The sequence below is a fragment of the Patagioenas fasciata genome, chromosome 14 (genome assembly GCF_037038585.1).
Source record: "Patagioenas fasciata isolate bPatFas1 chromosome 14, bPatFas1.hap1, whole genome shotgun sequence".
Classification (NCBI taxonomy): Eukaryota; Metazoa; Chordata; class Aves; order Columbiformes; family Columbidae; genus Patagioenas; species Patagioenas fasciata.
Genome location: NC_092533.1, coordinates 15518767 through 15541426, shown reverse-complemented (window position 1 = coordinate 15541426; position 22660 = coordinate 15518767). Strand labels below are relative to the sequence as shown.

The following is a 22660-nucleotide window of genomic DNA, read 5'->3' as shown; positions in this document are numbered from 1 at the left end:
TGGTATTATTGCAGATAATAATGGCATGGGATACGGCATGCTGAGAGCTCCACCACACAGTCTACCTGTATTCAAGTGAGGTGTCAGTTCTTCATTTTAAGTAGATCAACTTTCAAAGCTATTCCTTGAAGTCGTGCTTTTCTTAGGGGCCAATAAAGCTATAATTCTTGATGTGCTAGGTTACCTCAAATCTAGAGGAAATTAGGCTTGTAGGAACAATTGTCTGTACTTGCTAGATTTGCTTCCAGACAGATTATTGACAGGTTATTAATGGTCTATCCTGAGACAGCTGTCCCTTTGGGAGTGCAATGAAGATAATATGTCTGTGATAGCACTTGTGGACCTAAGAGAACACCTGGCACCTCTCCACATCCACGTCTGGGTGAGACTCAGTGCATATCATGTGTTTCCATGCCTCTCCTCGCTGGGAAGCAGAGCTGGGTGCACAGGCTGGGCAGGAATCTCTAGAATGCTCCAGTCAAGTCTCCAGCTTTGACAATCAGGAACATAAGGTACCACCTGGCTAAAGATGAATATGTGGAGACTGAAAACAATATCCAGCGCAGGAGGAAAGATCCTGCTCTTTCTTACTTCATGTAACAGTGCATCATACCTACATGGAAAAACTTCCTAAGAACACAAATTATTGGAAGGATTTTGAGAGGAGGTAGTTTCTGCCATGACACACTTCCCCAAGCCACAGGGAAAAGGAATGACTTGCATTATACTTCTTAGGGTGAGAACTTTCTGGCTTCCCTGCAAAAGTCTTTCTGCAGCCAGATAAAAGAATAGACCCGACCAAATACCCAACTAGGTGATAATTGCCTCCCACAATCCCAAGTAGCAAAAACTTAGGAAAAGAACATTCAAAAAAAAATATATAAATACCAGATTGTATTCTCTGACAGTACACAGGATCTCTGATGGATCCCAGCCACCATGGCCTTTGCCTTTTTGGCTTCCACAGCATGATGACAATGTCAGTGGGATGAACTAGGTAACATGAGTGCTGTGCCCTGACACCCTTGGCAGCAGTTAGCTCTGAAATTGCTCTTTCCAACCTAATGTACCCACAGAAAAATAGGGATATTCCCTTTATGCTGGAGAGGACTGTAAGAAAGCAGGGCATCCAAGTTCACACTCTGTTCATACTTATTCCAGAGATTACTCTTGAGCATTCGCTGTGTGCTTTCAAGTTAAGGGATTAAACTTTATCCTGATGCAAATAGGTTTAACGGTCTTTGATGTCAGTGGAAACCGTACTGGCTGACCCCCTGGTTGAACTTAGCTCATACAAGTCTCACACACTCAGAGAATTTTTTCACCTCTTCTCCACCCACACTGTGATCCTGAATAGCAAATTAGGAAAGAACAATTTCCTACAATGTACTTTTGTATCTCTTTGGGATGACAATTAACTTGTTATGTAGTGTTCTCAGATTTTACATGCAGAAAATTAAACTAAGCCAGGGTGTGAGTGCACCAGTTACATTTCTGAATGTTGTGTAACTACTGTAGTCCCTTATTAAGCAGGCTGAAAATCCATGTACAAAAAATTAGAGGGCATATTCTGTATTATTTTGGAGTTTATTATATCAAAACCTTCAGGGAAAAATACCTTCCCCTGCATCGCAAACTTGCCTTTGATAAACCTTTCTTTTGTATGCCTCTCTACCTTTGACTGACCCCCTTAGTCTTCTAGAAATACAGTAATATATAGAAATACTGTCTATACTCATTGTCTGAAATGGCCATTATAAAAAAGCTGAAACAGGACATAATACCTTTGTTTCTCAAATGTTCAGTCATTTACTGAATACTGTCTACATTTGCCTTCCAGCAGAATAAGCCGCCTTTGTACTTTCCCACAGGTAACAGCAGTAATTTGAGGCCCTTAATGTTCAGTATCTTCCATGCAGTCTCATTCGCTCTTTCAGAGGGCTGATTTCTACCTCAAAACAGCAATTATAGCCAGTCCTGATTTTTCAATATGCTGAACTTCAAGTAAGCAGCCCTGCACTTTCTGTTACACTGGCCCTTGCAGTTGGGAAACATCTACCAAACATCATTATCCTCCTGCCTTTAAAGCTTGTTTTCTCATAATGGGTGCAGGACAGCACGGTTAGACTGTGCCACAGCTTATGATGGCCATGCTTTGTGCTTCCTTATCTGTCTGACTGTCTTACACTTTGTCTGCAACATTTTTTAATAGGAACCATCCTTTTTGTGCTAGGTTTGTGCCACACCTAGCACAAGGGAGTGCTGGGACTTCAGGAGTCACTGTTCTACAAATACTAAATAATTTCCTTAGCATTACACTAGACACAGGGCAGAGGAGTTCAGTGTCATGGAACATTCACATGTTGTCTCAATGCCAGAGCAATGCATCCAGCATATTTCTATGCCCAAGTATTTTTTTTTTAGGACTGTCAGTGTTATGGGGTTCATTTAGGTAGCCTTTTTGCTGCTGAAACTTCTGCTGGAAGCCTGGTTAATTCCAGCTTTCACTAAGCTATGGGGCTGCAAATCTTCACTACTCTATTGAACCTGCTGCAGCTTTTTTGCAATGCTGTGGTTAAGATGATCCACTCCTATACGCTTCTGTACATTTTATTCCTCGTGGCCCATTTTTCCCTGTGTGATATGGGCCAAAAGAGGCAGGTGGACGTCTGAGAGGAAATCTCATTTTCTGTGTGAAACTGGAGAGCCAAAGAGGCTTGAAGTGCTGTCTGGGGCACAACACAGTTTCCTTCTCCAACCATGTAAGACCTCTCAGTTTTCATAACTTCCTGTAATACAGCTCCTAGCACTTGTTACGTCCATTGTCCTACATTTTCCCCTCTCAAATTGTATCATGATGCATATATAAATGCAGTTAAACATGTTACAAAATTTTGACACAGAGATATACTAATTAACAACCTGCTGACTCCTTGATTTCCCTATTGACATTTTACTGCCGTATTATAATTTATTTTTTTCTTTTGAAGAATCACATTTCCAACTTTGAATTGGATCTCTGGGAATAGAGGACACCCTTGGAGATAGCTTTATGAAGGAGTTACTTAGCACTGTGTTTTCCACAAATCTATTGATTAATTTTGTGTTGTCAGCCAAGGTTATCAAGCCGAAAATGATCCAAAGAAGTGGTTCTTGCCTTTTTCAACCCAGGTCTTGCTGCTGCCCTCCCTGCAAATACCTTCATATTTTCCTGCCCTCCATCCTCACATCACCCTGTACTGTTTACCTTAACGGTTAGAAATCCATGGTGTGGGGTGAAGAAATATAATTTTACAAATTAAACTCATCTACCACCCTCTACTCAGCCCTGTATTTCTAACAGTGGTCAGGAACGTATTTGATCTCTGTGTCAGTTTCCCATTCATCTGTGAAATGGGCGAACTCATGTTATATATAACAAAGGCTCTGTGATGTGTGGAGGTGACAGTGTCAGGAACCACACACCTTTCGGTATTTGCTGAAATCCAGGTGGGGAGGAGCGGGAGGCAGCAGGAGCCCTGTTCGCCTCCTCTGCCTTATGAGGAACTTACAGAAAAATTTACCTGAAAGGTTGTGTGGGAGCACAACCCCAAGACAGAGCTGGAGCTGCAGGGAATGTCTGTGTGGGGCTGGCTGGAGCTTTCCCGCCACCTCACCTGCCCTGGGCCACCCATCTTCATGAGCTTGCATCTGCCATGTACAGAACATTTCCTTAGAGATATATATATATATATATTTTAAACTTTTCAGCTGGGGACTGTTAAACCTGGCAAAACAGACAAATAAACCCAGAAATTGAGTGTTAGGTGTTGAAGGCTAGAGGCAACTCATTGGAAGTCAGTGGGCAGCAAAATATCCTGTGGCTGACAGCTCAGCTCAGGGATAATTAAAGTCAAATTGTCTGTACATTTCTTTTTATGTGCTGAAGTACCTTTTTCTGAGGTAAAAAGAGGCGGCGGAAGCCTCTTGGAGCAGTGCTCGGTGGCTCCCTGCCTGAGGAGGAGGTGATGAGGGGATGAGGGCGCTTCCAGTCGGGAGGGACAGTCGCCTGTCTCACAGCAAGGTGAACCGCTTGGCAAAGCCCAGAATTTTGCCTGAGAGGAGTGTAAATTATACTGTAAAGCAGTTTAGTGCTCCCTGAGTGAAGGGGATTATCGTTGTTCCCTGAAGTGAAAAGCTGTTTGTTGTGCTTTTTTCCTCAGTAAATGCAGATAACTCAGTTGTTGCTGCTTGGAGGTGATGACTGGCTCCAGGTGGCTTCGTTAAAGACAGGGCCGATCAAGTCATCTAACGAGTGGCAGCTGGATGTGAGCACAAGCCTGAGGTAATCTGCTTTGTAACTCACCCCAGGACAAGCAAATACTGCATTTTCGGAGTTGTTTAAAAATATCTGAAAGGTCTTCCATGTGAATTAAAACCTGAAGATAGCTGCTGTACTCTACCTAGCACTCAGGTGGGGTCAGAAGCTCTGAGGCACCTCCACTTGGCTGCTTTATGGAGAGTATTCCAGGCACGCAGAAATAATTGAGTGAACTGGAGAAGCCAGAGCTGTGGCTGTTGCTAGGGGATAAACACATTGTACAGTAAGAGGGAGCCTTGCGAACATCGGATGAGCACAACGTGAAGTACAGCACAAAAAGTAAAGGTGTGGAACAGCCCTGGTTGCACAGAGGTGTGAGTGTGAGCCCCATAGGAGGCACATTCTTCAGTGCTGAGCAAATAACCAGCTGAGCAGCATCTTAGCTGGTAAAATTAAAAGACAAGAGACTTTTTTCTGGGCACAGCTTTGCTTTCCTACTTCTAACAGGTTTTGTGAGGGAATACTCTGCAGCCTTCTACATGCAAAGTGTGAGTACAGTGTTGGTAGAATTTAAAAAAAAAAAAAAAAAAGTGTTATTTTTAGGATCCCTTGGTCCTGATGAGAGTAAAATTGACAACTTAATTGAAATCAGCAGGAAAAGAGCATCAGGAAAACGGTCTTCAAGCAGCAGCTGCTTTTGTTCGCAGCGGCCGCCACCCTGTGACTCCGGCGTTAATCGCTGCATTAGCAGCCTGCACAGCCTGGGGACGCGAACCGCTCCTTCCCTGGGGTGCTGGTGCTCAGCGACTTCCAGCAGGCTATCGCGACATGGGTGTGCAGCCCCCGCCGGGAGGCTGACGGGGAGAGCTGTGCCTTTAACAATAAAAAGGGGGATGCAAATTGCTCCTCTGCTTCGGAGAGGCAAAGCTTGGTGCAGAGCCTGGGGCTCGCTGCCTGGAGCGGAGTTCTGTGCTCTGCACAGGCTGCCGGCTCAACTCTATCAAGGACTCGCTTTTTAAAATTATTTTATTGTTACTTCTGGACTTTGTAAGAGAGAAAAGCCTTTTCTGCACGTTTGAACCATGAGCGGCTGTTCGAAGAGATGCAAGCACGGGATCGTCAAATTTGCCCAGACGGTTTTTAAGCTCATCACAGGCACTCTCAGCAAAGGTGAAAGAAAACATTTCAGTTCATGCTGTTCTGTACTGTTAGCTTTGCGGGGAGAGTTTTGTAGCCCTTTATTGTTGTCTCTTCTGAGGTGTTCTGGTTTAATTTTGGGAATTGGCTGCTTTGATGTAAGTTGCTCTGTGCAGTGAAGGCTGGAGCTGTGCTGTAAAGCCTTATGCAGTTGTTTCTAACTTGTGCAGTTTATAACCTGTATTTGTCTATTTGCTATAGTTCACAACTAAACTGGGCTATTTTGGAGATGCGTTTCTGAAAGCAATTGATGTGCAGCTTTAAAAATTTAAAGGCTTCGTAACTGTCAGTAATCAGTACTTCTCTGTGTCGTTTTTACATTACTGGTTTTGTTTGAAGCATGTGTGTACTTTAGTTCAAAATCTAGGTCGCTGCTTGTGGCATGCATTTGAGTACCTTCCATTTATCTACATTTTGTTTGTCACCTGTCCCCTATGTGCCTTAACATGAGCAGGTGGAACAGTACCAAACTTCCTACTGCTGTCCTCTTCACTAAAATCAAACAGTTAACAAAATAAATCTTCTGTTCTTTGTAAATCTAATAGTTCCTGTGATGGTGCACAGAGGTAAGTTGTTACCTTATTTTTGTTGGTCATTCCTTTCATAATGATGCTTCTCAGCACCACCTATGGCAGCTGATTAAATGAGTATTGGTGATCAGTTTGGGAACTTCTGGCTATATTAAACAATGTTATACCTGACTGCTGTTCACCTTTTGAAATGTGGACAATGTTCAAGTGAGAGTCAGACTTCTCCAAGTTTTGTGTGTGTTTGATTGGATGGGGTGTGATTTTTGGAACTGATAATACAGTTTAGACTAAATGATTAGCGGAGAGATTTGTGTAAGGTTGAAGAGCCTCTGTTATGATGTGTTTAATTTAAATATGAAGTCTTAAGCTTTTTTTTAATGTGTTCATAGTGAAGGAGCAAAATAGGTTATTTGTTTTTTCAGTTAAGTTTAGAATCCTCTGAGGTATGTAGCTGCATTTGCTGTTGGGAGCATGTGAGCTCCTGCGTGAATTGTAACATTTAAGATGTTCTTAGAATAAACTAAAGGAGTCTGAGATTACTTTTACAATAGTAAATGTGAAAGTGTCAAGAACTGTCCAGTGCAGCTTCCTTCTACAGAAACTGGGGAAACTTATTAGATCTGTTTCTCTAGAAGAGAAACGTAGTTCCAAGACAGCTTTCTCACATTAACCTTACTGGCTTTCGAAAGAAATCTGTGTGAGGAAATGTTTGTTTCATGTTAAGAATACTGGACAGACTGGTTGTTTTTATAATCGAGATTGGTTTAAAATGGCATCTTCTTGTATTTAATTATTCTTTTTCCACTTTTTTTTTTCCACCTCTGTCATCTAGAGGCTGTCAAACACCAGCAGAGGAGAGATTAAAAACTTGTAAATGTCTGTCATAGAAAAGAGCTTTCAGATGTTGGGTATAATTTGTGATTAATGCTAGGATGTCTCTTTAATATTAAAAACAAAAGAGAAATTCACAGAAGAAAATACAGTGGAATATATTTCTTATTTTTGTGGTAGGGAAGAGAAAGTAGTGGGAGGATGCTGTCTGCAAGACCTTGTCCTCTACAGCACATCAGTGTCGTGTGTTTGGTGTATTTTATGGGTTTTTTTAGGAGATAATGGAACATAGGGTGTACCCTGCTATATTTACAAATGATTGACAATAAACTTTGTTCTGTTTGCTTGAGCTCCCCTCAAGACAAGGGGAAACCTGTGTTCTGGTGGCATTTCCCCATGTGCTTGTCAGTTCATCTAACAAGGAGTTTTCAAGCAGTCCTTGTGCCTCTACTTTGGCAAAGGGTTGCATCAATATTTGAGTCTGACATCAGAATAATACTATACAGAGAGCTAGACATTAGAGTATAACATGTTCAAGGCTCGGTGTCCCCCCCCTCCTTTCCTTCTGAAAGATGCCAGTGTTGCGCTATCATTGTCTTTACAGCCAAGAAAACAGTATCATACAGTTTTACCCACGCCTTTCCAGTGGCAGTGCCTCATTTCAAGGTGCTTGGATTAGATAAGAGCGGCTTCCTAGGATTCAAAGAATTTAAAACTCGGATAAACTTTTTTTCCTTGCTCAGCTGCTTGAGTTTTGAACTGGAAGAACCAGATTTAGGAAGGAATAAACCACGTGAATGAGTTTGTTGCATAGATATCAAAGACCTCCTATAATTAAAATAAATATTTCTGTATCATTACCTATGACACTCATAACTAGAAAGAAAATGACTAGAAATATTTCTCAGGAGTGTTGAATTCAAAATGTTGAAGTATGCACATTTATTCCAGAGCTTATTGTTTAGTATTTATTTTACTGAAGCTTCTGCATTTAAAGCAAAGAAATATAAACTGTTGTATATTGCTATCATTATGGTATTTCTAACTTACACTGTATATGTGCTCTCGAATATTCAAGCATATCTCCTGTGTTCTCCATCCCATTCCACTCCTGTCTCATTTCTTTCTTACTGTTTAATGTGTTATTTGTGTGGGGGTTGTTTTTTGGGTGTATGTTTGGTTGGTATTTTAACTTGAAACACTCTACAAGGAAAATGCTTGGGGAGGCACAGGATTCATTTTCTTAGTCGTTCTGAGGGTTACTGTGGTGGGAGATATTGCATCTCATTGAACTGTGGACTTCTTAGTTGTGCCATATGGCTTCTGCTTGTCTTAATAATAATATTTTTCTTTCCACTTGATTATTTACAATAATAAAATGAGGCTGTCTGAGCTGTAGCTGTGAAAACCTTCCTTTGCAACAGGGTGTGATGGGACAGCTGCCTCTCTTCACAGTCAGCAGTAAGGGAAGAGACACACCTGGTACTTCTGTGTGTTTGCCAGCCTGTTCTGTATGTCCCAGTTTAAATCTATGAAGTTGTAAAGCCAGGAAGTTCATAGCTGGTACCTCTGCAGAGCTGGACTAGCAAATTTCACCAGCTTTCCTTGTAGTGTGTTCTTGTTTGGGAAACCTTGGTAGCAGAGCAGAGACCTCTGCTGCTATGTGGAGGAAGTCCTCAGCCACCAAGAGCTCTGGGTGGTGAGATACATATATTATAGACCATGTGCCTGGAGAAGTGTGCCCCCTTACAGCTGGGGGGAGCAGAATAACTCCTTTATTCTCTTTCATTGTTTGGATGGGGTCCAGCACCTGCAGGGGAGAGACCTGGAAAGGCTCTTGGAAGTGTGTGGTGATGGACAACGTGCGAGCAAAAGCACCTTCACCAAAGTTACCTCCGGTGAGGCGGGGGGGAAGATGTTTTATGTAAGGTTTGAGTGTTCTTTTATGTTACCTCTTCTGTGGTGCATGAAGTAGTGGTTCATCCTTCTTGCCCTGGGATCAAGTATGGGTGGTAAGAATGAGTTTGGGGTTTTCTGTTGAGCAGAATGATTAAACAAGCCTGTGTGTGTGTGAAGATATTGCTGATGTTGTTTAAAAACCTAGTACAGGGGCCTTGCTGAGTGACTGAAAATGAAGCTGGAATGAGACCTCTTGGATTTCTATTAATGTGTTCTAATTATCAGTGCAAGAAAAGCAAGATTATTTTAGGGACCAACTCCTTCAAAATGTTCCGTTGCAGAAGATAAGCTACTGCAAATTAACAACCCTTTCACCTTTGCTCCTGAGGTGCCCCTCTTCTAGTTGTGATATTAAAATGCTTGCCAAAGCCCTTGTTTCCGTTTTCTTGCTTCTCCCATCTCTGTTCTGCAGTGCATTTCATCTGGAACTGGTAATTTGTCTGCTTTTCATAGTTTTAATTGCCTAATTATCTGTTTCACTGCAGTGATAAAGTCTTCAAACATCTTGCTTTCCCTGTAGCCTTCCCCAGCATGCAAGAAAAGTATTCTAAATGTTTCCCAGCACTGTGTTCTGGTTTGCTGTTTCTTTGTGAATCCAAATTATACCAAGTCTTCTGAGATGGTCTGTGAGCTGGTAAGGAAAGTGCAAAGTCCCGTTTAGTCCCACACAGGCTCTGTCTCCTCTCAGTACAGGTCACCCTTGCGCCTTTGGAGCTTGTTGCCACTGCATCAGGTTTGTGTTCCTGACTCCAGCCTCTGAAAATGCAGGGGTAGGGTAAATGTTGCTTGATGCTCTAAAGATGCAGGAAGATTCCTTGCAGTTGTTCAGCTCATGCCACAGTTCTGCACCTGTGTGACAAATAAACATGTTTTGATTCTCCTGCTGCTGTGTAGCCCACCTTCACCCTTTGAATTCTGGTTACTGCCTTGAAATTTAGAGACCCTGTGATTCAGAGGGCTCTTGTAAAAGCTCTTACGTGTCAGTTCTCTTTTAGTAAAACTTTTCTGAGTGTTTTAAATGTTCTTTAATAAGGAAAGTGGTTACAGAAGGCAGGTGAATAACATGCTTTTACAGAGTGGGGATAGAGTTTGTCCGTGTGGAAAGCCCCAGTTAGAGAGGGGCAGAATCACTGTCTCCACTGCGTGTTCTGGAGAAGAGCCCGCAGTCCGGCACCTGATCCTGACTCTGTGCAGTGAAATTCTCCAAATCCATTGCATGGCGGGGAGAGATCCCTGCATGGTGTGTCTGGTTTTATTTTGCTTTTTAAAAACCAGGCATACCCAGTGATATTTTCCTCATACTGATGAATCCTCGCATCTTTGAGCCACTTAGCAAAATTTACCTGTGTTTGGCATGTTACACGTTTGTATGTCTATGAAAAATGAACTGCAAATAAATATCTTTTCTATGAGGGCTGCACTACCTGAGCAATCTGAATGTATGAATGTGCATTCCGCTTCTGTCTTTCATCAGGACTGAGGTGGATTTTAAGAACTGAGAGTGAGAAGAGGTGCTAATACTCTAGTCTTCCTTTTAAATCTCTTTATAAACCTTTGCTTGTAGAAAATAATACCTCTGCAAATGTATGGCTAGCTGTGTGTGCTAGAAACTTATTAAGAACTTAATTGTTTGCAGCAGTGTATCCCAAAAGATAAGTATGTGATGTTACTTATTCAAAAACCAAAATATTTTCTTCTGGGAAACTATTGAGGAAGGTTTTTAATGGTGTTTTGCAATAAACGTGTCTAAGTTGTGTCTGATAGCCAGGAATATTGTGGAATCTTAGGTGTAGTTAGATAGTCAGGTTCTCTTCTGTCATCTAAACTAATGACAATAGGTGTAACAGCTGCAATATTTTTATTCTGAACATGTTTGAAAAATACAAAGCATATCACTTAAACTTTCTAAACCTGTATTCAAGACCATAGTAATAGACTTTCTCTAGACAAAATATGTGTAGTTTGGGGTTTTTAATGGTAATTATTATGTTGCATAATTGATGAATTAGTCTGCAGGTTAATTTAAAACAAAAGGAAAAAACAATGAAGTCATAATGTTAGATTCTATAGCATTGGAACGACTTAGGAAAGTTTGGTATCCTGAGTGGGGGGGGATTTTTAGGTTTTTGGTGGATTGGGTTGGTGGTTGTTGTTATCGTTTGGGTTTGTTGTTGTTGGTTTGTTTGTGTGTGGGGTGTGTGTGTTGTGGGTTTTTTCTTGCTTTTTTTTTTTTTCCTTTTTCATAACCAGTGCGTTAGACAAGAATTATGTTGCTGGCAAATGGGCTAAGGCATTTATACCCACGCTGTAGCTAGATTGATATGCTAATTGATATGCTAATTTGCTAAATAAATTTTGCCATTTAAATGGTGTGAATTGAACACATTACAGTATAGTTTGACCTAATTGACCCTATTACTGTTCACCTAATGGATGGATTTAAGTGTAAATGGATAACTCTTGAAGATGGCTTGACTTGGATAGTGGATAGTAGCATGGACTAAATCATCCTAAAATTCACTTAAATTAGCACATGAACTGTAATTTGAAGATGTAGTTTTATCTCCAGTAAGTTATTTCCAATAGTGCAATACTAAAGGGTAACTATAAGGTTACAGAGGTCTGTCTTTTCTATGCTCAGAAACTAGTCTTGAGCTGCAATTTCACTCTGTTTAGGGCTATAGTCTATATGCATTTTTTATGAATTATTCCAGGTCTGTAGAATGTTTTGAGATGTTGATCACCTTGGTGCAAACAACAAAACATGCTCTGGTGTTTCTGCTCCATGCTGGGTGCCTGGTAAAAATAACTGGTTTCCTGAGCAGGAATCTCATTCTTAGGGATACACATGAAATTCTGTCCTGACTCTTAGTTATGATGGTATCTGTGGGATTCCTGTTCTTGGGTCTTTGCTGCCATAATATGACTAGTAAATCTCATAAATGGTAATGTAATGGAAAGCAGGCACGGGAAGGGTTTAACTATGGCAGCATTTAAGCTCGTGATGTAATTGAAATGAATATTCATGGCCAACTTCTTCCACATTTGCACAGCTTTACTAAAAACCAATAGCATGCATATATAATTTGACTTTCACTCCTCAGCTGGCTTCAACTTCTAATTTCGTTCTCAGTAATGACTGTTTCACAACATTTGGCTTGCAGGGCATGTGGGTGGAGTACATTTAATGCTGATAACTAGAAGCGAAGTAGTCTGAGGTTTAAAATAAGAGAGATAAATGCTTTCTTTTATAAATGAGAGACCTGGTACAGTAGACTTACACTATAGAGTGAGAGAGAAATCGCTGCTACAGGCTTGCGGAGGTGCTCATCTTGTAAAGCCAAAATAGAGTTTTGAGAGTGTAAAAATAAAACCTTGTTATATAATTTACATAATTGCATCTAGCAAAAGTTAATACAGTTTTAATCTACTGCGATCTGAAAATTGTCCCAAGCATTTAAAATGAATCTAGTAAAGAGCACGTGTTTAACTTGCCTGCTTTTGAAATTTTGAGTGGCACCACCAACTTTTAGGTAAATTTGCCTTTCAGATGTGCAGTAATGGTACGATATTTTTCCTTATGTTGCATGGTATGATGGTGCTTTCTTTTCCCATTTGTGACTTCTTGTAGCTGAAAGAATAGATGTTTGTTTCTGTATTATTTCAGCAAGCTTCATGTTTAAACTGAGTAATGGAAGGACATGATGAACAAATTTCCATTGTGAAGGAACTACAGTGTGTTTGACTTGGTGGAACAGCAACTATCTTATACTGAAATTGCTTTCCAAACTCGGGCTCTGAAGCATGTAGAAGGCTAAATCTACATAGAAAAGCAGATAATGTGGAGGTTCTCAAACTCTTGTCTGCTTCATTGATCTTCTAGTGATGAACAGATGTGCCAAAGCTGCTGGTAAGTGCGAGGAAAATCACATCAACTCTGAACAAAGGTTTTTGATGCCCTCATGGAAATCTGAATCCCAGAAAGAATTACTCAACTCAACAGCCAAGGTCATCTGTGGAATTAGGTCAGGTAGGAGTGGGGTTTGGGTTGAGCTGTTCTGCTGAAGCTGCTCCAGTTCATGGAGCTGATTAGATAGCAGCGATTCAGACCTGGAATGCATGTGTGGTGGATGCGCTGACCGCCGGGGACTGCTCTGCCTTTCTCTGACCCTCTTGTAGCTTTCTTGCTAATGAGGCCAGGCCATTTTCCTCTTCTTTATGGGCTTCTTACTGTCACACTTTGAAAATCTCCACTGGCTGACTGGGCACAGGGTGACCAGCAGGAGTGGACTTCAAAGTCAGGATCCAGAGAAGTGTGTTACTTATTTGCCCCTGTGGATCCAGCCTTACTTGCATAGAAACTCACCTGAATACAACGTAAATTATGCGATACTTTGCTTGCCTGAAATTGTTCTTTTATGTTATCAGACCTTGCAATAAAGGGTGTTTGCCTTCAAAAAATACAGTTTTAAAAATGTCTTTGGTTTGGCTCTGTTTCCGTATGATTTGCTGCTGAGGGTGACAGGTTCTGATTTGGGGTTCTTTTTTTTTTTTTTTTTTTTTTTGTCTATACCCTCATAGTTTTGGTAGAAATGGCATTTATTTTTTAATAAATATAGGTTTACCTGTGGATTTTACTCCCAAAATGTTTCATGCCTCAGGTGAATGTGTTGCATGATGCTTTGTGTTTAAGGCAACAATTCCCAATAGTATCAAGTACCTTATTCATCCTAAATTAGAAATGTGTGTTGGTTACAAATGAAATCAAGAACAGGCACCTGGGAAAACCACACTCCTGGGCATATCATTCTATCTTTTAAGTGTTTGTGTATGTCCATTTAGAAAGATGATAATGGAGGATGATGTTTGGGAGGGAGTATTCCAGTTAAGTAAGTGCTCCTTGTGTGTGTTTTTCACTCCTCCCGCTAGTTCACAACTCGACAGCAGTTTTCCTGATTTGTCTGTGGTGCTGATGGGGCTCAGAAAAGGGAATGATGAGGCCCATGGGATCTTGCTTCTGGTGTCCATCAGGTGTCCTCTGGGGAGGCGCAGTGGAACTTTGTGAGCTTTGCGTTTAGTTTAGCGAGCCAATGAATTCCTATTCTCTTAATTCCCAGTATTACCGTGTGATATGGGGAACAGGAAGACAAATTGCATAGATTAAAATCTTGAGATCTGAACAGGTTATCTGTTGAAATATGTACACTTTAACTATTCACACACGAGTTGCTGTTAACAATTTGAGTATCTGCTTTAGTGATAATAAATGATAAACACAGATCATCTGTCTTTCCAAGAATAGTGTAATCATAGATAGCAATGCTTAGAGAGGTACAGTCTGGCAGTTGCCTTTTACCTTCATGGCTCCTCATGGTCACCCATGAAAAAGCACCATTACTACTGCACAGTAAAGCTCGGGACAGTTTTCATCAGCAGCAGCCTCTGATAGTCCATCCACATTCCAGCTATTGCATGCAGTTCCTGGAATAAACTGGGAATAAAGACTGTGTGGGATTTTTATCATTTATATTTTGGTAAAGATAAACATTACTTTAGAGGAATAAGCATGAGATGATCTTCATCAAAATGTTTAGCTTAATACTATAAAATATGGCTCTTGCCACATCATCTTGAAGTAGTAAAACTGTAGCTGAATGTTGATTAAAACTGAGTAAAAACCATCTGGATTCAGTCTAAGAGGAGGTCAACAGAAAGGAAAACCACATTTCCAAACATAAAACTGTGGGAGAGCTAAGTAAACATAAAACTGACAAAAGCATTAAAAGTGAAATAGACTTCTCAATTTCCTACTTAAAGTCTGTTTGCTGTGGTGTATTGACTATATATATATATATATATATATATATATATATATATGTACACACACACACACACACACAAACTTTTTTAATCCCCTATCTGTAACATGTATGTGGGGAGTAAGAGTTCTTTAGGTTATCTGTTTTAGGGAAACTCATAAATGCCCGGAGTTTTTCTCTTGGCTCTAAAAATGATTGCATGCAAGCCTCTCAATTGTTGAATTGTGTGTTTATGCTGATGCCCTAAAAGGAATTTTATCACTTGTTCCATGAGAAACAGTTTGAGGTTCAAGGAATAAAAGCAGTGCATAAATGTAATCCACAGTGCAGCCGTGGGAAGGCAGGATGCTGCAGGGTAAAATTAATGTGCCATTTCCTGGTGGTGAGGTTTTGTAAATGTTATCCCAGGAAAAGAATAATATGCCTGATAAGTATAAATATTTCTCAAATAGAAGAATCTTTGGTTTACGCTTGAAAAGGACAGTCTAATTTCCTTGAGTCTTCATCCACTCAAAGTATTTCAATCTCCTTTGTCTACTGTTGTAGGTCCTAAGGGATAGACGTCAGACAATGTTTGAAAAACTGATCTCTCTTTAGGTAAATATTTTCCTACGTCTAAACTGAAGGGTGTTTCTTAAATATCTTAGGAAGAGGAGTAAGATATTTCAGAGGAGTTTCTAGATTATTGTGGATATGATTCTGGTTCTTTCAAGCTTCTGTTCGGCTGAAATTTATTACTCTATCCACGTAGAGATATATAAAGTAGATTTTAAAAACACACACACATTTTCATGATTATGTGAAAATAATTTGTGCACTTAATGCCACATGAAGAATCCAGTGAGTGCTATCACTGAGGAAAACAAAATAAAACTCAGCATTGTGTTCAAAAACCTAATATATTCTCTAGAGGTGTTCCATTCTGCTGCCTCAAGTCCAGTGTTTCCTAAGATGAAATAAACTGGTGAATTGCACTTTAAAATGATAAAACTCAAGTGACTTTCTTGTGTTATATTTGTGACCTTTTGTGTTGTTTTAAATGTTCTAAATTAGCTGAAAATAGTCCCAGAAGCCCCGTGAGGAGCTGCAGAAGAGGATGCAATGTTCATGCTGGGCAAGACATCCTTTGATTTATATGCAGAGTTTTTGTTGTTTATTATTTTTAATAAAGCCTTTATTCTCTAGTTTCAAAGGAAAAAAGAATTCTAGTGCACTTGAAGGAACACTGCAAACATTACAGTGTGGCTGCAAGGCCTATAAGTGCTTGCTTTATTTACCTTTCAAGAAATGAGTGTGGAATAGAGTTTGGCATGTGTGTCTCCTAGCAGTTGCATCAAATGAGCTTTAGATTTGTAGCCATCGTTGTTCCTTACTAGATTGCTGGTACCCAGCTCATGGACATGGATGAGATCTGCAGAATAGCACACAGAGAATGTTCCTGTTCAGCAGAACATGTTTAGGTATTGGATTCCTTTGTCCTCACTCATAAACTTGACCAATGCTACTGCACTTTCAAGGGCCGCATGTTCGTTGCCTTCTAGCCAGGACACACGTTAAGCTGCATGAAGTGGTAAAGTGGCCACAAGTCTCTTTGCCTGCTGCTTGCTGCCACTTTCTGATGTATGCAGTAAATCCTGTTTTCCTGTAAGCTGAAATGTCTCCTTCCAGTGTGTTGAAGTACTTAACTGTAGTGTTTCCACCTGTTACCTCTTTCTCCTCCAGTTATTCAGCTATAGTTTAGCCCTGTTCTATGGTTTAACAGTTAACTGATAAAATGTGGATAAAATTAAAACCTGAGAAATGGCCCATGTGGAAAAACAAACGAATAAAAACCCACTGCCAACAAGAAAAAACACCCCAGAACATGATGCAAACATGGCAACTTCCTTAACTTGTTTGTATCAAATAGTCCTCTCTGGGCTAAAAAAATATGAAGCATGCTAGTTCTGAAAGCAAGTCAAATAAATTAGACTAGAAACAACTAAACTGTGGCTGTTCTTCCAGTTTGAGCACCCTTTTCACTTTGGAGCTTCCCAATGTACACTTCAGGTTATCAGAGTAAGGAAAAACGACTATAACATCTATTTCCAAAGCTTTGTATCCCATCTGAAAGCAATTACTTTCCATGGGTCCTGTTCCTACACCCTCTTTAAGGTAGAACATCCCTTGTTTTCAGACAGTGTAGTTCCATATGTATTTATCACGCTTTGTAGGTGCTCCAGCAGAAGCCATAAGCTATGTACAACTTGAACAAATCAGCACCGTGCCTGTACTGATCTGCTGGACTGGTGCAGTTACCTCCCTGCATCAAACCAACCCTTCACTCCATACAGTCTGACTCGGAAGTCACTTGGGAAGCAGAAGGTGAATTTCTGAAGAAGGTTGTGTGACATCATTCCGGTTAAGTCTTGCCATTAATGATTTTCTTTCCGTGTTTGTATTTTTAGCTTCATTCTTAAACTTTTATTTATCAAATTGGACTGGAACTTTAACAGCTGGAACTTTGAGATACTTTTATTGGTTGTGTAAATCAAGTTCTTCATAGGTTTTCTTTTGTCTATATATACTTCTGCCGTCATTGTCTTGTATATTCCCACTTACATCCCTTTGTAAGGCTGCAGTAGTGCTGTAATGTAGTCTACATTTTCATCCCCCATCCTACTTTATAAAAAGATATTTCTAAGCAAGTTACATATGTATTACATTAGCACACTCTTTATGACCAAAGTTCATGGTAACCTCTTGGCAATAAATACCTGTATATCGTATTAGTGCATATATAAAAGACTGAGTAGTTGGCAGTTGGATAAATTCAAACTAAACTAGTAGAGTACTGTGTACACAAATAGCAGTTGCAAGCTGATCTATTCCTCTTCATGAATTGAACTTGCTAATGCTGCCATAGGAGTGCCTTGTGTTGTGCAAACCAAGGAGCAAAACAATGTTTACTTGCAATAATTGTTTGTAGGAGATCAAGGGCAAGCAACTGTTCCTGGGCCCTGAATTCTGAACTCGATGGCATAAGGTTAAAGAACTAAAACAGATAAAAGGACTTGTAGCTCAGAAATTGGAAAATTGTATGTGACTTTAAAACATCTTCTCATAAGACAGCTTACATAAACCCCCCTATTATTTCACAGTGTTTGGCATTAATACAGAGCTGTAAATGCAGAGAATTAAATTAAATTGAATTTCACTACTGCAATAGCATAATTGAGTTCAGTAACAAAAGCTTCCTCCTTTGCAAATATTGGCTTTTGTTACCAGCCTTAAACCTCTTAAAACAATTCTTATTGACTTACCCAAGTATCTAAAGAAGTTTTGAAAAACAAGCTGCTTTTAAAACTCTAGCTTTAACAAAACTACCAAAAGGTAGCCTTGTCTATGTAACCTGAGCTGCTCAGGCTGGAGCTCCTCTGGCACTGGGAACCAAGAACACCAATGTGTTTACAAGGACTCGGTGAGGTAGCATTAGAAACTACTTCTTGAGGTATTTTGCGGGGGGAGCTGTAATGAAATAGATATGAATTTGGTAACAGCTGGTAAGAGTGTGTTTTTGAAGGTGAATGTGCCTTGCACCCACCTCCCTGTTTGCTCTCCTGCCCTAAGCCACGCAGGGTGGCACAGGGGATGTACCTTCTGGCATCGGACTGCTGGCGGAGAGGACAGGAATGCTGTGCAGTGGCTGGGAACACTCTCCAGCTGAAGGGGAGCCTGAAAAAGCTGATGACAGGAGAGCAGAACTGAGACACAAGAGGCTCTGGCTGCCCCTGGCTGCTTCTCATGACAAGGGACATTGCCATTAGTTTAGGACTTACTGGGAAAGAGAAATAATTGTATAAGCAGCTGATATCTTTCATGCAATTTGGGTTTTTTTAAAATATAAAATATTATGTAATGGGGGTGTGTGTGTGTGTGTCCCTTTTTTTTTTTTTTCCCCTTCTAATTTCTCAGGAGAATGACTGGGATTCTTGTGGTTGATATTTGCTAAACCTTTCTCTCTGCAAGCCCTGCATTGTAAGGGCCTCTTATTTTCCACATATCCACAGCAACCTCTCTTGGTGTTCGGTGTTCTCACTGCTTTTTGCTTCTAACACTGATAAAACAAGCTATCAACAGGTTCCTGATATACTTCCTGATATTATAATTTTGTAGAGTAAGTATCATCCATTTCGTAATGTAGCACAACTATAATACTTTACTAAGATTGCCCAGGGGACTTGCTGGCAGTCTTTCTGTTTTTCACTCCTCTTTCTAGTGCAGCTGTATGTAAACCAGCATAGATCTGTCAGCCAACCAAAGAGGATCTAAAGCATGGAGTAAGAAAGTAAAGAATGAAGCTGCATAAGGGACCAAGGAGGAAGAAGGTCTGTAAGCTTGAAGAGGCACAGAGAGCCCAAGCTAAGAAATACTCTACGCGAGCAGCTGTCTTAGCACAACTTGACCAACAGGCGTGTTTTCCCTGCTCCAGTGTTGCACTAATATTAAACAATGCATTACAGAGCTCAAAGGGCTCCTTTATGTGTTTCTTAAACAACAAAATAATTGCTGAAAAACAAAACAAACAAAAACCCCAACCAAACAAAAAACCAGACCTGCCCAAGCCAAGTAAAATTCTGTGAAACACCTTTTAGGTTGTTTTTTTTCAATCTCCTGGGAGCAAGTTTGTTTCTTTGTGTTCAGAAGGGGAATGTGGTTTCAGTCAGAGTTGTTTCCAGGTGGTTTAGAAGCCCTAGTGAACTATAAAACAATTAAGATGAGCTACTTTTGCTCTCTTTTTTGAAGTCCTTTGTGTAAAAACATGGTGGTTTTTTTTTGTTTGGTTGGTTTTGTTTAGTTGTGGGGTTTTTTTGTTTGGTTGGTTTTTGTTTTTTTGTTTGCAGCTTAAATCAACTGGCTTATATGCATGGAAATGCAATAATGCAGACTTCTCCCTTCTACTTTCTGTGCAGGAATTAAAGTTGGCATTGTTTCTGATGAGACCAGCAACAGCATGGGATGGAATCTCAAAAAGGAGCTTTTTTCTTTTTGGTCCTGGTTTCAGGAGAATCATCAGAAATGGTTATGTTTTTCCTGTGTTGTTTGATGCAGTGCTATATCACACTGAAAATACTGCATTATATCCTCAGATTTTTTCCGCTTGCTCAATATTGAAGCTTTTAATTTTCAATACCAATTTTATAATTGCATGAGATGTCCATGCTATTAGAATTATAAAATGGAGATTTCAGTTGTGAGATGTTGAAGTAGGAGGCTAGCGAAATGAAATCATTTAGGTGCTAGTGGCTACATTTTAATGGAGAAGACTGTCATAACCCAAGAATAGCTTAAATTTATGCTCAGTTTCAAGTCCTCTGTGTACAAAATTGTCTTGGTCGCTATCTTCCAGGTAAAGCATGGACAATAATTTAACTTCCTCATTATTCTCCATCCTTGATTTTTGAAATGGCAAAGCCCCATCTCTTATCTATAACTTAAACTTCGTATCAACCTGTGGGTGTTTCCTTTCTAAATTCACTAGTTCATTAATTTTTATCCTTGCTTCTTGTTGAATTTCCAGTAATATAATAGGAGAAAGCCAAGAAAACTGTCTGCTGGAGACATTTCTTTTAATGATTTTGTGTTAGTGCTACCATGCCCCTGCATAGAATTCATTTGGTAAGAAGGCTTTACAGGAAAACCTATCTCATGCCACTTGGCAGAGAAGACACAATGCTTAGTTGCAAGGAGTATTGATTGTTTTTAATTTGTTTGGTGTACATTAAGAACCAACTTTTACATCAATTAAGAAGAGAAGTGCAAATTGAGGGACTCTAATTTCCCCCCTGCCGGGGCTGCTCTCCCTGGAGCGCTGCCGGGTACCAGAGCAGGTCCTGGTCCTTGGGCAGCTGGCGAGGGAGCCTAGAGATCTGTTTGCTCGGGATAGCAAACTGCAGCGAACTTAGTTACTCAATGGGAATCTTCTCCCCACAAGCTGCAGTTTGGGAGGGGAAGGTTGATTTGGCATTGGAAAAGCACTTGGTGCTGTCTCTTACCTGAGTCACGTTTTTGTAGAGCTCTGGGTTCATAGTTAACTACGGTTTTGTTTTATCCCTTCATGTCTCTTCTGCTAGTCCATGAACAAGCATCATGTTTACATATCAGATTAAAAAAAAAAAAAAACAAAAACAAAAAACAAACAAAAAAACCCAACATTTAATCACAAATACAAGGAAATTCCTGCTTTAATGCTGTTCCCTCAACTACCAGATTTTGAATGAGTTAAAACTTTAGCCATTTTCCTGATAAATTCTTCCTAGGAAGTGTTTCTTCTCACTAGATTGGAGCATAATCTGTATTTGAAGACAAAATTTCAAAATGACAGTAATAGATCTAAGGATGGCATCTCTTTTTTAATATGTTATAGTTTATTGAGATTGAGAAGCGGAAGAAGGATCTCTTTTATTTCTTCCTTTAAATTTGTTCAATATTTTAATGACTTTATCCATCACAGGCGATGATGCTGTGTTTTATTTTTTCTTCTGTAATTTAGAAATTTGTTTATGGATTGAAAGGTTTTAAGAGAATGACACAAATATTAGTGATAAACCTTCATGCAAGACTTTGTATTTAGATTTGAGTCAGCTCAAAAATATGTTTTAAAGATAAGAAAAATAGACCGCAAGCAGCCAGGCTATTTAGTACTGGCTGTACATCTGAAACAGTTTAATTGTTAAAGTAAGTCCATTACAGGTGCAGAATGAATTATTTATGAAGAAATCTGGAGTAGACTTAGTGGATTTACAGACAGGTATGTTGGGCTAAGATCTGCTGACATCTGCCATTGTGCGTACACAGGTATCGCTGCAGCGCTATTCCATTTTCAGATCGAAATAACTTCAGGGTTGGTTTGACCAGGTAGTAATGCCATTTCCAAGTGCTGCACTGGGGCTGATGCCTGCAGCCCTGCACCCTTGTGTGGGGAATATGGATGAGGAGTGTGCTGGTTTTCGAGACCCCTGGCATCTTGTCAGTGGCATCCTTGAACAGAGGCATCATTCAGAGCAGGATGAGGGCTATTGCAATAAAAGAACTTCCAACATTCAAGCTATGTATGGAAAGTCACTTGCTTGGTGTAGTAATAGAGAAAAAAAGGAAAAAGCTTGTCCTGCTCATCTTTCCAATGGGGATCTCTTGGTCTCTGCATGGGGTTCCCAGGCTCTGTTGCAGCAGGAAGATTTGAACAGCTAATGAAATCAAGGAGCAAAAAGTTAATGACATTTAATCAAATTCATTAAACTTGGAAATAAACTTTTAAAGTGTATCGTCCTCACTCATCCAAAATGAAATGTCGTAAATGCAAATGTCTTCTAAACATCCTTGTATCCTCAGTGTTGTTAATGAAAACCTATCTGCTGCTCATGCAGTCATGCCTGCTGGGAGGCACTACAAAGATGGTCACTGGCTCTGTTACTCTCAGCACTGCAAGGTAAAGCCCAGCTTTTCTCCCAGCCTGGCAGCTGTGGTGCTGGGGAGGTGCTGTGTTCTGTGCCATTGCCTGGCTTTCCTCAGCCTGCTGACAGGAGATGAAGGACAGGAGGAGTAAACTTCTTTCTCTGTATTCTTACCGGTAGCTGGTACTTGACGCATCTCTGACTGAATGTCCAAATGATCAAGGTGAAAGGACCTGTGTTCCAGACCTGGCTTTGGGGCCGGATGGCTGTGTGTTTGTTGGTGGATGCTCATCACTATTCTTGCACTCACCAGCAAGTGCAAAAAGGAGAATGTAGTATTCTCTATAAAAATGCTGTTTTCCTATTATGCAAATGGAAAACACACTTTGTTCTTTATTGGGTGGTAGATGCAATTATTTGTATTCACAGTAATTTATAAAAGGTCTATTTCCAAATGGTTCTGTTGTTAAAATGCTTAAAATACTTTGAGAATACATGTTCTGTACTTGCTTGCAGCAATTCTCTTACTACCAAAGTTTACTTTTTATCACAAACTATATTGCAATGTATATTCAATATACATTGTAGAGA

At 40.1% G+C, this 22660-nt stretch overlaps 1 protein-coding gene across 1 annotated transcript in view; it reads left to right on the top strand.

Annotated features, from left to right (window-relative positions):
* The first annotated feature begins 4698 nt into the window (after window positions 1-4698).
* KCNIP1 (potassium voltage-gated channel interacting protein 1) overlaps window positions 4699-22660 on the top strand; it is a 374244-nt gene continuing 356282 nt past the window's right edge. The window contains exon 1 of the mRNA XM_065849184.2: window positions 4699-5470. Coding sequence (XP_065705256.1) covers window positions 5383-5470 — 88 coding nt within the window. The 5' untranslated portion in view covers window positions 4699-5382. The remainder of the gene's footprint in view (window positions 5471-22660) is intronic.